This window comes from Embiotoca jacksoni, unplaced genomic scaffold, assembly GCF_022577435.1.
Source record: "Embiotoca jacksoni isolate LCO1_2020_lvr unplaced genomic scaffold, fEmbJac1.0.p SCAF_5, whole genome shotgun sequence".
NCBI lineage: Eukaryota > Metazoa > Chordata > Actinopteri > Embiotocidae > Embiotoca > Embiotoca jacksoni.
In genome coordinates this window covers 14,739,053-14,755,442 of record NW_027185403.1, presented here as the reverse complement: position 1 = coordinate 14,755,442, position 16,390 = coordinate 14,739,053, and the positions used below count along the sequence as shown (strand labels likewise).

Below are 16,390 nucleotides of genomic sequence, written 5' to 3'. Positions count from 1 at the left end.
ATGCATCAGATTATAAGGCAGGAGGTACTATAAATAAATCTGCTAGTTTTATCCAGCAGATTCATTGATGTTATGATTTCAGCTGAAGTTACGAGAACTCAGAATTTAGTATTTAGTAATAATTTGACCCCAGTAAAACATCACGAAAGGACTGTGAGCAGTTTGTTCCTGATTTTATCTTCCATTATCATTAAACATTTACACCAGAGGTCTTCAACAGGGGTTCCACGACCCCTAGGGGGCCCGCAGAGGTACTGCAGGGGGTCCGTGAAATTTTTGGTTGATTAGACAATTTTTTATTTATTTATTTATTTTTTTTCCACAAATTGAAATGTCTTTAAATACACATTAACATGAATCCAACATATTGTAGCGAATGGATAAATGGAGGCAGAAGATGTTATCGTTCAGTCAGAAATGCACACATTTCTACACACAGGAGCTCTCTCAAGATGAGTCGGTTCACTCGAGACTAGCCTGGACCTGTCCCTCCAAGCTTCCTGCACTCCTCCAGTTTAATATAAAACACAATTTTATACAATATATATAGGAGGGGGTCACTGCTCCATCTCTCTATCAGTTTGGGGGTCCTTGGCCTGAAAAACATTGAAGACCCCTAATTTACACGTTTACTACCAGAGGTACTGCTGGTAAACCTGCCTTAGTGGTCAGTCTTGTGAGGCCTATAATACAGCGAAGCAGGCTCGGCACCCTGTAGGGTCATACTGAAATATTGATGAACGGTGGGTGGTCTAAGCAGGAGAGCAGACTTCCAGTTGGGACAATTAAAGAAGATCAGCATAGTCCTCACAAAACCTGTCCATGTCCACTTCCTTTCCTGCACTCAGTCCGCCCAGTGTTCATCTGAACCTTTTAAATACAAATGACAAAAAATAGGTTCAGCTCATGTCATTCACTTCTTTCTGGTTGTCTGTTTTTCGACAAACAAATTCTCATGTCATTCTCGACCCGGCTTCACTCATTGGCCCTGTTTCCCGTCAGTTTGTCAGACGTTTCCCACCTCGCCATATTATCCTGCATACACTAAACAACTCAGTATTTATTGGTGCGTTCATGAACAACTGGTAAGTGGTAAGTTCCCAACGCCGAACTCCTATCAAACTGTGAGTGTCTTCCAGAGGGTTTTGAGAGCTGTGAGAGGTAGTTTGACGTCACTTGACAAGGCAGTGTTTGTAGTGAAAGGACAAAATGTAATTGGTCTGAAAATAGCCAGACTTTTGTTTGCCCAGCCTGCCTAGCTAGCCAACTGTGTTGAAAGTTAAAAACGTCAGTCTGTCAATACATTAAGAAATGCCGTTTACAAGTAATATTGACCTCCTGAACTCTACTTTGTCCCTGTGTTGGTAAATGTGCATCATGACAAGGTTGTTTATTTGGCTGTATTCTGACAGCAGAAATAGAGCCTGTTTTTGGAGAGCTCTTTGTTCACGCTCCTAACTAGGAAGTGGGTATTCCCAAACGGGAACTTCCCCAATTCTCAGCAGCCTGACCGCACAATGTGCCCCCAGTTAACTGTGCATCAGTTTCACTTTTCTGGATTGTCGTTGAATCCATTGCTATTACTTCTCAGCCTTACCTCTGGCTTGTTCACCTGCCTGTTTTGACCATGCCATAAAAACTTGTTCCGACCTCTACGTGTCAACATTTGTATCGCTTAATCTCAGTTGTGTCAACAAATCCTTTGTTTCAAAAGAGGGCTACCGTTAAGCTTAAATGTTGCTTGGTCATACCGGCTGTCCACCATTTTGCTCCCAACTGAAACATATCAACAGTAGTGGGGGAAATCATTGTGAGCTTGTTTGCATTGCAGGAGATTTTACTTGATAAACTCATTTATGTTGGATTCTCTCTATATGCTCACCTATGTATGATTTTCTTGACATATACTTACCTATATCTCTATGATCAAGTTTTGATTGAATATTAATCTTGGGCTGTTTAGTTAATAGGAGTATTAATTTTTTGGTAGTTCACAGTATAAAGTGCTGGATTATGTGTGTCAGTCACAGGTCAGTCACAAAGGCAGCATGATGTCAGTGGGTCACTTAAACAAGACCCTTTGTGTCACTATATAGGAAAACAGCAGCTGATGAGCAGAAGCGTGCATTTTTGATCATAGTGAATAGGGTTCATAAAAGATATGTGTTGTAATGCATGTTAGGACAAACGTGTTAGTTAAAACAGGACTCATGATGGCTGTGTGACTGTATGTGATTTCTTGGGGAACTCAACAACAGAAACGATGAGATGCCTGACAATTTCATTTCAGTCGCTCTCCTGAGATCACTCGGTTTGTTGAGACCCTTGAGTTTCAATAAACCTACATTGCATCAGACTGAGAGTGGAGTGAAGGGACCAGGCCAGTTAGGCCCAGGTGAAGAATTTCAATCACAGCATGCTGACGTTAGCATTGGAACTAAAACCAGGTGTGATTGTGCATGACCCTCACCGAGCCGCTTGCAGGGCAGCAGACTCGTATTTGCCCATTGATACATCTAAGAAACAATGTAATCGTGTTGGCCTCTTAAATCACAACTAATCCCTGCAGTTTATAATAATCACACTTTGCCAAACTTTCACGTGTAAGAAGAAACTAAAGAACCCGAGATGATGCTTTGCGAAGACATTTTCAGGGTAGTTAAAGTGGCCTTTTATTTCATTGAATAATAACTCTGTTATCCTGTGTTCAAACACTGATTAGACTGCGGTGAGACAGAGTTTATCACAGATCCGTCCTCTGATAAGGTGATTTTTCTCAGCTCATGAGGAAAGTTGTCATGCACTGGAGTTGTCAAGGGTAAATGGCAGCAGGGTGGTGTGGTGAGCAGACCGTCTTGGGTTCAGGCCCCCATGTATCCATCCTGCTGTGCTGTCCTTGAGCAACACATTACATCCCAACCAGCTGCAGGGTGGCTGTTCTTTAGCTGATCCCGACCTTTGACATGTGTGTGTAGGAGGGAAGGAGGGAGCAGGAGAGGATCCCCCCTCCCCCCCTCCCACACACACACCCACACACTTTTGGCTTTTTATTACATTGTTACATGCACAGTAAGCCCTGAAGTGTCTGACAGCAGGTTGTATGGGTTACAACTACATTTGATCAGCTTGTGAAATGTTAGATTTTTTTCTGTTTCAGCTCTGCTGTATTTCCTGTCATACAGCTCATGTGTTTAAGTGTAGAGAACAGATAATACATGAATGGTTGTCTCTCCATCTGGTTTAAGTGGTGAAATATTTTTTTGGTTTGATGGCTATGACCAAATGTAAAAATCCTTGTTCCCACAGTCTCGCCGCTGTGTCTCAGAGCGTCTCTTGTGTGTGTGCCTGTGAGCATGTTTATGTCTGCTCGTGTGGTCCCATCTGAACTTTCCAGAGGGTAAAATAAGCTCCTTCTGTGCTCCTGTTTGACAAGTCCCTCCCTGAAATAGACCAAATTGTCTCTGTTGTCTGCTTCTCTCCTATATGGAATCGGAAACACTCACAAATGCACAGCCAGAGTACCAGCTCACTGCAACACTGAATGTGAGGTATTTCTATTCTTGGACCATCTGAGTGAGGCTCTGCTTTCCTGACTCTCCTCATTGGTCCTGTTCATTATAATTACTGATAAAATGATTCACTCCTTGCATCAAATATGAAATCTGAGTTGTAAAACTCCCTGAAGTAAACTGTTAATCTTCTCAAATAACTTTTAAAGCAACGTAGTATTACAACTGTATTTTTTTCCCCCCTTTTTAGGAAAGACACTGGCAAATGTGTCAATTTCATTGACAGCTAAATGATAATGAATGAAGTCTTTGTTTTCAAACTTAATTTAAATGGTAAAGGAATCAACTAATTAAATTTGAGCCAATCCATCAAGTGTTATAAAACATCACCATTAAGCCACAATGTCTCAGCCCCAGTTATCATTATTATTTCTATTGATATTTTTAAGCTTGACTGATACTCCAGTTAAAGCTGAAAAGAATTGAAGAATTTTAACATAATCTCTCCCCTCTATCTATCTCGTACTTGCTTCTGATACACTGCAGTGTTAATAAAGTTCATAGGAAATACAGCACTGTGCAAACACGACCTCTAAATATTTTATGTAAACAATGTCGTGTCTAATAACCAGCATGTGGATTCAAATCACCCACGTTTGTACAGATAAATAAAAGAACAAAAGTCTCTCTACGATGACGTGTCCCTTCCTTCAGCAGGAGAGTGGACCACAACTGCTTCATAGCTTTTCTTTCTTATCGTAGACATGGTCACAATCTGCTCCAAGTTTTTTCTTTAACTCTCATGTATTTTTTGTTCCATCCCGCCTTCCTTATCTCCCTCCCCTCTCCTCCTTCCTGTTCTTTCTGTCTCTGTTGGGGATGTTTGTTCAGCTTGTCACTCTGCCATCGCTCAAGTGGGATGTCTGTTGCTGAGTGGTCCTCTGTACTTTCCTCCCGCTCTGTTAATCCCTTTTTTAGATGCACCGAGCAGAACCTAGAAAATATGCCAGGCATTTATTTTCTTCCCGGAGTCGCTAGTGGTTGTAGTTAGTGTTTACTTTTCCTGATCGCTCTGTTCTGCTCTTCCTGACAGATACATTCCAGCCAGCGATTCACTCAGTTTTATAATTTCAGTAATTTCAAGATGATTTAGATAATGTTACTATCATTCACATTCCACATGATATTGGATGACGTAGTAGATTAACTGTAGGCAGCTAGAAAAGAGTTTGAATAATGTTGAACATCTACTGACCTGTTTGTGTTTTCTTAACAGTGTACACCAGTAATTTAGCATTGCACTTTTATGGAGCTGAGGAACTTACAAGAGACTACATTAATTAGTAATATTTGAATAAAGAATGTTTAAAATCAAAGCCAAGGATGTCATAACTTGTCTTACACCAGCTCTTTTTCATCATGCAACTCAATAGCGTCATTCATGTCCTTTCATGTCCTTTCCTGTCTGATAAATGTCAACTTTTTAAAATTACACACCCAAAGACAGAAATAAATGCTTTTTGTGGATTACCCAGGGTCTCCCAGATATTAAATAGTACATTTCAAACTTGTTTGAAATCCTGTGAAAGAATAATGAGGGAATTTAGACAGAAACCAGCAATATCCAATAAGAACTGGGAAGCAAACACCAAGCCCACAAGCAAAATCCTCTATTGGGCACCAGGCATTAGACTCACAAAACAATTTTCTTCATAGGTTAAGTAGTACTCTTTGTAATGAGTAAACTGAAATTCATGTATAAAATTGGTGGCGTGCCCCCTTTACTTGGTCACCAGCGTAAATACACTACAAACTGAAAAATCGTGTGTTATGGAATCGGGGAAACGGTTCTGGGAAGGCGAAATGAAAAAATTAGAGAAAAACTGAGACACTGTAGGCTGTCATTATGACTTCACACAAAAGTCTTGTAAGGTAGATCTTTAACTCAGAAACAGAAAGCTAACCAAGAGTTTGGTGTTTGTCAGAGCAGATCATGGAGGTGTGGCTATGTGAGATCACAGTAACTTCAGCCAGAGAAAGAAGCTGCAGTTTAACAGTTTGTTATGACATTGCATGAATCCCCGCATCATGTGGTTGTTCCACTGAAAAATTAAACTTTGTGCAAGAGTAACACATTATCACTGTGTGAGATATCTGTGATATATGCATAGTGTTTTCCAGTCTCAGCAACACATGCTTTCTTTGACATTTTCTTTCAATAACAGAAAATGACTGAGCAGCCCTTTGTAAGGGGCGGGAACACAAGTGTGGACAGAACCATAATATCTAACAGTTTACAAAGAGCAGGAGTGCTGCACTGACATGGCTCTGCACACAGCTCCGGTCCTCTGTCGGTCATCACTCTTTAGTAGCACACTCAGGGCAGACAGACATCACCTATTTAAAACCCAGTTGGATTGGACAACTATCTCCCAGTTTCCCTGCACAGTTGTCACTAATCACTCTGTTGCTCTGTCAGTTCCTGCTGCTGATGTTGTGCTCTTAAAGGGATAAGACACATCTGTTTTCCCCCACAAGCTGGCTGACTAGCATTAGCATCACCACAGTTCACCTATGGGCATCCTACCAGCATGAACATTAACATTGGCATCATTAATAGCATGTCTTCCACTCTGAGCCGTCTCTGGCAGACAGCGCCTCTCCAGCTAAGCTGCGGAGCGAGGCTGGAACGGACATCACCCCTGTTGACAACACTATTCATCTGCCAGCATCATTTGTACCCAGCTTATTATTCATTGTATAATTGGATCAGCGCTCACTGTCTTGGCTTATTACTCATTTACCATGCTTCACTGATGTTTTCTGCTCTGCATCACTGACAGTTTGTGATAGGCCAGAGATGAGGGTGATAGGAGCATTTATGCAGCCAATACATAAAATCTGTCTTTCTTTCTCTGGTGGATTTGAATTTAACATCTGTGTTTTTGGCCCATCTTCAGTGGAGGTCATTCCATGACCGACTTTGACAGTGCAAACTGTATAAAGACTTATATCCTTTAATATTTGAAGTTAGGCAACAGTAAACATACACACTGAAACCCACAAATAAAAAAATAAAAAAAAATAAAAAGATAAATGAAGGGTGTGTGAGTGCAGTGAGGTATGAAACTGCTATCTGAATAATGAGAATATTTACTAGCCAGTGGCTGTGTACTTCTCATAAGGAAGCCTGTTGCTTCAACACGGCCTCTACAGTTTGTGCAACAGCATATTCTAAGTCTCACTTCCTGCCACCTATCTGATTAAATGAGTGAACCAATTCAGTAAATGCAATTGCATTAAGAGATTTTTCTTCCCGTCTGTAGGCGCTGTATCGGTTGCTTTCTTTGTCTTTTTACACTGCTGCTTGCTGCCTTTTTATGGTAGCCCTTTAAGAATGTTTTTCTTTTTGTCCTTTTCTTGCTCATCTCCACCCATTTTTCCACCTCTGCAAGGCATTGTCTACAGACCAGAACAGATATGGGTCACTGTTTGTGACACAGGGGTTCTCTGTAGGGGAGAAACTGGCGCCCTCTACTGTGAACGAGCAGTGCCCAAGCACTCACCTACTGCAGGTCCAAAAATATTCTCTGGCCCTGATCGAGGTTAGGTTAGGTTAGGTTAGGTTAGGTTAGGTTAGGTTAGGTTAGGTTAGGTTAGGTTAGGTTAGGCAGTTACTTTATTAATCCCCAAGGGGAATTTTTTTAAAGGTTAAGAGGTTGAACCGACATATAAAGACAGCGCTCTCCGCCACCATCATGAAAGATTTTCTTTCAGAGAATACTGTTCACCCCTTCAGGTCCATTGACTTGTGAAGGTGTACGGGCTCATTGTGGTCCAACACATTAGTCACTTAATGAGGGTAATTATTCTGTGTTGCAATGGTTCACTTTGAAGGATCATTAAGTTTTTTGTTCTTCTGAATACGTAAACTTTTTTATTTTTGTGATTATTTGTATATAGTCACTAAGTTACAGTAACAGTATGACATTTTGGGAAATAGGCGGGTTCATTTTCTTATTGAAAGGTTACATGAGAGGATTGAAGCCACTCTCGTTTCTGTCCATTTAATATAAAGCTACTGCCAGCTTACTTTAGCTTAGCATAGCTTCGTTTATAAACCCTATGACGGGGTAATACAGCCAGCCTGGTTTATTCCAGAAGTGAAAATAATATGCCTACAAATCCCCTAAAGCTCTCTAACTTACTCATACTGTATCTCATTTGTTTAGTGTAAAGCAAAGTAGCCCAATATGTGGCCCAGGGGACAAGTTTCTTTGTTTTGGCCCACCACAGCATTTGCCAAGCTTGTACTTATTCCCCTTATTCTTAAGTGCTGTGAAATCCTCACCGGAACAACTTCGAAGTGTAAATATTTTTAAGAAGAATTAAAGAATTATCTCTCTATCTCTCTTGCTAATGCTCACGTGCTGTTAGTGTGTCGTATGTCACTGACTTTGGGTTTCCAGTCAAGATGAGAGGTGGAGACAGCAGCACGCTGACAAGAGAAAATTTCAAAAAAAATTAGCAGGTCGACTGTTTTTGACGATAATTTCTGAAAAATAATGAAATTATTATTATTTTATTTTTATAAAATAATATTTATTATTATTTTATTATTATTAATGAAATACAGTAGTGTTTTAATGTTTCTAAAATTTTATTTTAGATGTAGAATGTAAATTTTCCGTAAAATATATTACATTTTAATCAAATGTAATTTCAACATAATCATGTATTTTGGGCCTGGGGCCCTTCATCAAGAATAATCTTTGGAGCCTTCATAGGGAAGAATTTGGGCACCTCTCTTCTAAAGTGTGCAGTTATGCAACTAAAAATCAAAACAAAAACAAAAAACAGTTGTGTCAATCCTCTCGTGTATTTGCTAAGATTAAAGGAGTCTGAATATTGTGCCCCCCCCCCTGCCCCATCATTATTTCTCTCTGCCCTCATCTCTCACTGAAGCGCCCTCTCTCTTTTTTTTTGCCTTTCCCCTCGTTCCCTTGCTCTTTTCCCAGTAGTTGGGTCAGAGGGCCTGTCCTCTCCACTGGAGCCAGTTGGAGTGATGAATGGCAACACAGCACTGCCAGCGGCCCACAGCAGTAAACAGTAAACAGAGCGAGGGGTGGAGGAAGAGAGCGGAGGGGTGTGATAAGGAACAAAAAAATGAAGGGCGAGAGTCAACGAGGAAGGGGAATGAAGGGGCTTGCCGCAAAGGACGGCCACTCAAGGTCAAAAGATTTGCAGGTCGAATCACGGCTGAGGCTTATGTGTCTATTTTTGAAGCACTAGATGAAATAGCCTATTGCTGAGATCAGATAATGTGCTCACATGCTCTTTGAATTGACCAGGATAGCCCCTTTTAAGCCTGAAATGAAGAGATTTCCACTCAGATGTTTGTACTGCACCTGCGGCCTGATGTGTTGATGTTTTGTGGAACTCTCTTTTCTAAGTCAGAAACAAATACAGAGCATCTGTTCATTTCACCAATTAGACCAGACAGACTTGGAAAAAAAAAAGCGACAGATTTCAGCATGCAAAGTGCATTCATGTCTGTCAGCATGTAAATGTGTTGACGCAGTTTGGCTGGAGTCACCAAAATGTTCACTCTCAATTATGCTTATCTTGGTGTCATGTGAGGTATTAAAATTGCATTAGGCTCAAGTGCAATTATGATAGCCCTGCCAGTTTTGAATAATACATATTTAATGGGGAGTAATACAGATTATTGCAAAGTGTTTAATTGCATTTGAATTCCCCTGAAGAGAGACAGTGAGGAGGAATCAGCTACATTAAAAATCTTCGTTCACATGGCTAGGTGTTAATCACTATAAGCAAACAGCATGTGACCACGTAGCTGCTCCATTATACATGTGACAGCAGTCTGACTTTGGCACTTTCTGCTGGGTTATGTGATATTTACAGAGCATCCTTCCATGTCTCTCTATTTGTTTTAAGTTGCTTGATTCTTACATAACACTCTGTCTCCTTGCCCCTTTCTTTCTCCCTCCCTGTCTCAGTAAATCATTTCCCCAGGGCCAGTCATTAGCATCATCTGAAGTTGCCACGTCTAACATCCCTTTTCTGATGTGCCAATCTAAAAAGACAGTATCGCTTTGAGAATCCCACAAGCTCCACTGTGGATTTAAAAAAAAAAAAAAAGGGCAAAAGGAAATTATTTCTCTGCGTTTACAAAGTGCGGTTGACATTGCAAGGACTCCGGGTTGGGTTGATGCAGCAGGTGATAGTAGCGCTGCACCACGAACATACACACACATTTCATCCACTCATGCACACACATCCTGTCTTGTCGCCACCTCAGCTATCACTCTGAATGATGTCAGTCAAATTAATTGCTGTTCCCTTCCCGTGGCACGCTTGAGGAGGTTTCACAGAGGCAAGGACGGTCCGGGGCCCACAGAAAGCGGACTTTAAAGGACAACTCTGTGTGTGTGTGTGTGTGTGTGTGTGTGTGTGTGTGTGTGTGTGTGTGTGTGTGTGTGTTTGCAGGAGTTCTCCTCACTGTATTTACCATTTTACACTTAAATTAATTAGAATTCTGATTTGTATGACTATGGAGGACCAGGCATATCTACCAGGATATCCATTAACAATAGTGAATAAAAACTTCATGCCAGACCATCCTAAAATTTGATTTATCCTTTAAGATACAGCAGGCTAATACATGCATGTTTTTACTGGGCCTTCCAAAATAAAATCCATCACATGTCCTTGTCGCTGCTCTGATCCCCTTTCACACTTCAGCTACCTCGATTTCCCTCTCACTCCCCATCCAAGCATCTGAATAGATTAGGGCATGTAGGTTCTCGTGACAGGTGCATCCTTAACATACTGAACCACAGAAAATTAAAATTTATAGTCACCCCTATCTCCTGGTTTTAACAACTAAATGAAACAAGGACACAAGAGGTGATTGTCTGTCTTCTTGGCAAAGATGACAAAAGTGTACATGACCCAAGATTCATGTTGAACTGAATTAGATATTATTTGAATTGTGAGTGGGTGAAAAGAAAAGAAAAGAAAAGAAAAGAAAAGAAAAGAAAAGAAAAGAAAAGAAAAGAAAAGAAAAGAAAAGAAAAGAAAAGAAAAGAAAAGAAAAGAAAAGAAAAGAAAAGAAAAGAAAAGAAAAGAAGCCAACAGTGAGGTTAAGAGATGCCACAGCCTTGTTCGCTCCAGGCTATTCACATCTCCAGATTGGGCGCTTCACTTTGCTAATGATGGTAATACATTAGCAGACTGAACAAACACATGGACACCAGAGTTTGGCCAGAGTGAAATTTTGGATGTGAAACACAGCTGGTCCCATCAGCTTTTAGCCTTTTTGGACTCGTGTGAAATTGGCTTCAGGAAGTTTGAATGTGTGGAGGTCAAAGCTGTACAACACACACACACACACACACACACACACACACACACACACACACACACACACACACACAGAGGATTCATCAAAATGGACACATTTATTAACGTGTGCACTGAGATATTTCCACATGGCTGAAGCAGACACTGCACATCTGTTAGTTCTGATGGGTTATACTGTCATGAATGTAACATAATAACATGTGATCACATAACAACTACATCTTCTTTAGCCATCACTTTTACAGACACCTACAACTTTTGTTTGTGTCATGACCTTAGCAAACCAAGTTGGAGGTAATTGCTGATGACGATGGCAATGCATTATGTTATTCATCTTCCACCACACAATACTTCTCTGTATGGGAAATTCCTGAGTCTAATTTTCATAGTTTTGGCTATAATTTCTGTCAGTAATGAAAGATCTCTCTGACCATGAGATTAGAGGATCTATTCCACTATCTGTCTCTTGAATTTCGAGCTCCTGCCCATGGATGCTTAGCTTAGTTTATTGTAAAGCTTGGAAGCTGTGGGAAATTTGGTTTGTCCAAAGGTAAAAAAAAAAATAAAAAAAAGAAGGTTATCAGCACCTCCAAAGTTCATGAATTTATTATTATGTCTCGACAAGCTGATTTGAAGTGAAAAAACAAGAAGTGATATTTTTACACTGAGTTACCTTTGACACTATTTCTGAACTTGCGGGAGTCCTACTGTCACTGTCAGGTTGGCAGGCAAAGACACAGCAGCTAAAAGGTGTATTTTGCAAAATGTGGAACTATTTCTTTGTCCTACAGATGCCTCTGGGACATCACTAAAATAACATCTGATAAGACAAGAAATGCAAGCAGTCAGAAAATATGATCACAGGTTGAGAAACAAACCCTCAGCTTACTTGGCTTGAAGAAAAAACTTGAAACTTTCCCTTTAAACATATATCACAGTTTACAACATGACTTCCACATTCAACTTTGGCTTACTGTACTGAACTCACTTTTGTGCACTATAGTAGTATCGTTTCTATTTTGATATTAAAACATTCTAACATGGCAAATTATTAAAAATCTGATCTATAATTATGCTTTTGAAATAATAATCCATAGTTTGTGTTCACAACATGACAGGACTGGGACATTCCTTAAACTCACTGCATCTAATCTTTTGGAGTAAACCAGGTTATTTTTTTTATCCTTCTCCTCACAAAGAGTGTGGAAAACTAAAATGCTCGTGAGGGGGCAGTTTGGTGTCAAAAAAATCTGAATAATAGGAAAGCTGTTTCCTGACTTAAAATGCAACTGCTTTACATCACCATTAGTTTAGGACTCAAGGGAATCAGTAGAGATATTGAATGAACTGAATATTTATCCACAGTTTCGGGTTACTGTTTTTGACTAAATTCAAACAAATCACACTTTAGTTCTGTTTCTTTCCAATTTAAGGTTTGAGTAACAGCCCCCATCCGTGTAACAGTTTCCTTGTGCTATCTAGAATAAGAAGTGACATTTTCAGGTTTCACATTCAGGTTTTCCTCCAATGAAGTGGCTTCAATAATTGATCAAAACTGAGGGCTGATCCATCTGACAGATGGTGTTTCTTGCCCTGTTTGATTTCACCGAGCTATTACTTGATTTAAATAGTGTGTACAAATAAGATAACTGATAAAAAAAAAATGACAGCCAAATCTAGAAGAATAAGACCCATGTTGATAACATAATCATTGAATAATTCAATCATTTCCAATTCGGTTTGAGATCCAAAACAAGCAGAACAGTCCTGAACATGACAAGCCAAGCCAAACCTTTGTTTTTAAAACGAGGTCATCAGCTGTTGTTTATGAAAAATACAGGACACACAAGGTAATATGAGACATTCATTCATAAAACAGTTTAGAGCATTGAACAAATAATTTATGAGGTGTCTGTTGCGTAAATTTGGTTTAAAGTTGTAATGATTTCACATTTGGATGAAGTACAAACAACAATTGTGAACCAATATCAGCAATGAGACAGTCTGCAGGTTGAAAAGCTGCATTTTTTTCCATGGTACTTCCAAAAGAAATTCACACCACATTTTCCTCCTCTTCCCCGAGCTTTTTCCTTAAACATTTACGTATCAAATCTCTTTTCATTCAAGCTGTAATATTAAGTCACTTGTGGATGATTTTACATGTACCTGTGTGCAACATGATTTGGTTTGATGCTTTACCACAGGAGTCCTTGCACAGCCCAGGAGTTTATTGTAATGAGTAACAGTATTTCTCAGTGCTGTCATGTCATTTGTTGTAGTGTGCATGCTGGGTGCTACAGTTGCACTGTATTTGGAGTAGCATGTTTTGACAGTGTTTGTTCTGGTGTGTGATGGTATTGAAGAGAGCAGTGTCTGACAGCATTAGGGGGTGCGCTGCCCAGTCAGGGGATTATCTATCCCAGGAGCGTGTCAGCACCGCTGCACTCCCACATCCCTGGCACAACAGCCGAGAGCCTTAATCTCAATCCCCAATCCAGTCGCCTCTCTCTGGAGCTGCTCCCATGTGGAGACAGTGTCGCAACCACGGCGAGCACAGCAGGCTCACTGTGACAGTCTGGACAAAGGCAGGCCACTGACCTAATGCAAACGCGGGTACATGTAGGGTCGCCGTACCCTTCAGTCACACTAAGAGTTGGCACAGAGTGCTGCATCCTCATTTAAAGTTGATCAGACCGGCTGCAACAGGAACTCTTGGACTCTTAGAGTTAAGGGATGAGTCAGTGCTGTGAGAGAGTCATGAGTCATTTCTTGTTTAGACTGGCCGTCTCTATGTTGTGGCCTCCTGGATGCAGTCTGTGGCAGCCCAGCAGGATGGAGAAGGCCTTGCGGAAATCGGCATTGAAGGCATAGATGATGGGGTTGAGGGAGGAATTAGCCCAGCCGAACCACACGAACACGTCAAATGTGGTGGGGCTGATGCAGGAGAAAGCCTCCCCTCCACTCGGCTGCTCACAGAAGGGCACCATGCAGTTGAGGATGAAAAATGGGAGCCAGCAGCATACAAACACCCCCATGATCACCGACAGCGTCTTCAGCACCTTCGTCTCCCTCTTGAATGTCATTTTGAAAGAGCTTTCAGACTCGCCGATGCTGGAGCCTCCGCTCATGCTGTCGTGTCTGTTCTTGGCACTCTCGGCCGCCCGCTCCAGGGCGGAGATCCTCCTGATCTGTCTGTGGGCAATACGGTAGATCTGAGTGTAGGTGGCCACCATGATGGCCACAGGGATGTAGAAGCTTATGAGAGAGGTGGAGATGGCATAGGTTCTGTTCAGGCTCGAGTCACAATTCTCTGGGCCGCGGTAAGATGTGCCATTTGATGCCAGAGAGACAGATGACCCAGTGAGAGGGCTGTAGGATTTAGTTTGGGCCTTATGCCAGTTGAGCTGTACCGGGATGAAGGAAATGAGGACAGACAGCGTCCAGGCCACGCTGATCATCACATAGGCCACTCTGGGTGTCATCTTCCTCTCATAACGAAAGGGGCTGGAGATGGCCCAGTAGCGGTCCAGGCTAATGACACAAAGGTTCAAAATGGACGCCGTGGAGCACATAATGTCAAAAGCCACCCAGGTGTCACAGAAGGAACCAAACGGCCAGAACCCAGCGATCTCTGTCACCGCCTTCCACGGCATCACCAAGATGGCAACCAACAGGTCGGACACAGCCAACGAGATCACAAAAAAGTTGGTCACCTTAGTGCGCAGGTGTCGAAACTTAGTGACGGCCGCACAAACTAGCGTGTTCCCCAGCAAGGTGGTGAGGATGAGCAGTGAGAGGAAACAGCCAGTCAGGACACGGCTCGACGGAGCCTCATCCAAGAACCCATCGTCGATGACAGTCGTGAAGTTCATGAGATCCATCCCTGAACTCGTGTGGGTTGTGAGGAGTGTACATTTATGTCATATTGAGGAGTCAGGCTACATTTTAATCCACTGGATTAGAATCTTGGAGGCTCCTGCTCGTCAGTTTTGCAAAACATCGCCATCCTTGTATCTTCTGATAAATGATGAAGGATGAGATGTTGGAGGTAAACACTTCCCGGGTCAGACATTTGGCCCCTGACTTTGTAAATTAGTTTTGACATCCTTTGAGCCACAGTGATAAAGAGTTAGTGGTAACTTAATTCCTCAGTGTAATGACTGCTTGTGTCCTGTGTGCCCGGCTTAAGTCATTTCAAGAATCCTCTGTCTGCTTACTGACCTCCTCAGCAGCCTGTGGATTACAGACATAAATCAAAACACTGGATACATGTCCTGATTTAGATAATAGTTGTTACCATAAAAGTGCTGAACTGTTTAAAATGTGGCATATTTACTTTGATTTGTTGCTTGTAATAGCTGTGTAGCTGATTATATTGAGTATTGATCTGATTTTAAATATCACTTTGAATTGGCTAGAACTGTCAGAGCAGAATTTTTCCATGAGTGGATTGCAATTATTAAAGCATGACTGACCGAGTCACACCTTCCTAATTCGAGATTATAAATCCCGGTTTTCCGTTTAAGTGTTTCTCATCATATCACCCTCTTACTCACAGAGATGCTGTAGCGTGATGTAACACTTCCAAACAAGTGTCTCATCGCTTCCATGTAAACTTCACGGTGCAAAGTCCATCCGAAGGGCATCCGGTCTCCCCAGTCCTACAAACACAAACGAATACACGGTCCGGTTATGTCCTCCGTGGGCGCCACATCCTTGACTGTTACTCTGGAAAAAAAAAATAGTAACACAGCGCGTGGATTTAGATGTTCATCGGCGCTCTCGCTGCGTCCTCCTGCAGCCACGGCGCGGGTCTGCGGCCAAACTCCGGAGACCGCCGGCTCAGTTTCACATCGCCGTCCCATTCAAGAGAAAGTAGGAATGGGAGCGCGTGACTGTGGCCCTGTGGCGACCAATCTCGGCACAATGCTGCGTGATAGGCTACAACAGGTAACTCCTGATTTGCGCTGAGTGGTCATTTAGGTTAAAACCATCATAATCCCAGCTGTTATGTACAGTGCCGTCTCTTAATTCCACTTTGGTTTGGTGTAGTTAAAATCAATTTAAATCAGGACAAGGGCCAAACATTCAGGCGCAGTGGTTCGCTGAGGCCACCTAATGGACAAAGATAACAGTTGCATCTGTGCAGGGAAAATAAGATGCATTTTAGAATGAAACAGATTTTCTGAAAGATATGGCGAGATAAAAAAAAAAGAAAAAAGATCCATTCTGCTCTGATAAACCGCACACTGCTGGTAGAAGTCCTGGCAATATGAGTGAGCGCCCTCCAACAATCGTGACACGCCAGCTGTCACCTTGCAGTGATGTAAGTACTTCTGACAGGAGGGAAAGAAACAGCTTTTACCCTTTTCCTTCACAAACATCCAACTCCATTAGATGGTTAATAGATGGTTTAAAGCCACGAGACTGAATGTAGGATGCAAACAAATTATTTAAAAAAGAAAATAACAGTTTTCTATACCTAAAAATGATCC

The 16,390-nt window shown here is 41.6% G+C and overlaps 1 protein-coding gene across 1 annotated transcript; it reads right to left on the bottom strand.

Moving 5' to 3' along the window:
- Window positions 1–13,647: 13,647 nt before the first annotated feature.
- Window positions 13,648–14,967, bottom strand: drd1a (dopamine receptor D1a). Its single transcript, XM_069170991.1, has one exon. The coding sequence runs from the start codon at window positions 14,774–14,776 to the stop codon at window positions 13,658–13,660; it is 1,119 nt and encodes a 372-aa protein (XP_069027092.1). The 5' UTR covers window positions 14,777–14,967; the 3' UTR covers window positions 13,648–13,657.
- Window positions 14,968–16,390: the final 1,423 nt, after the last annotated feature.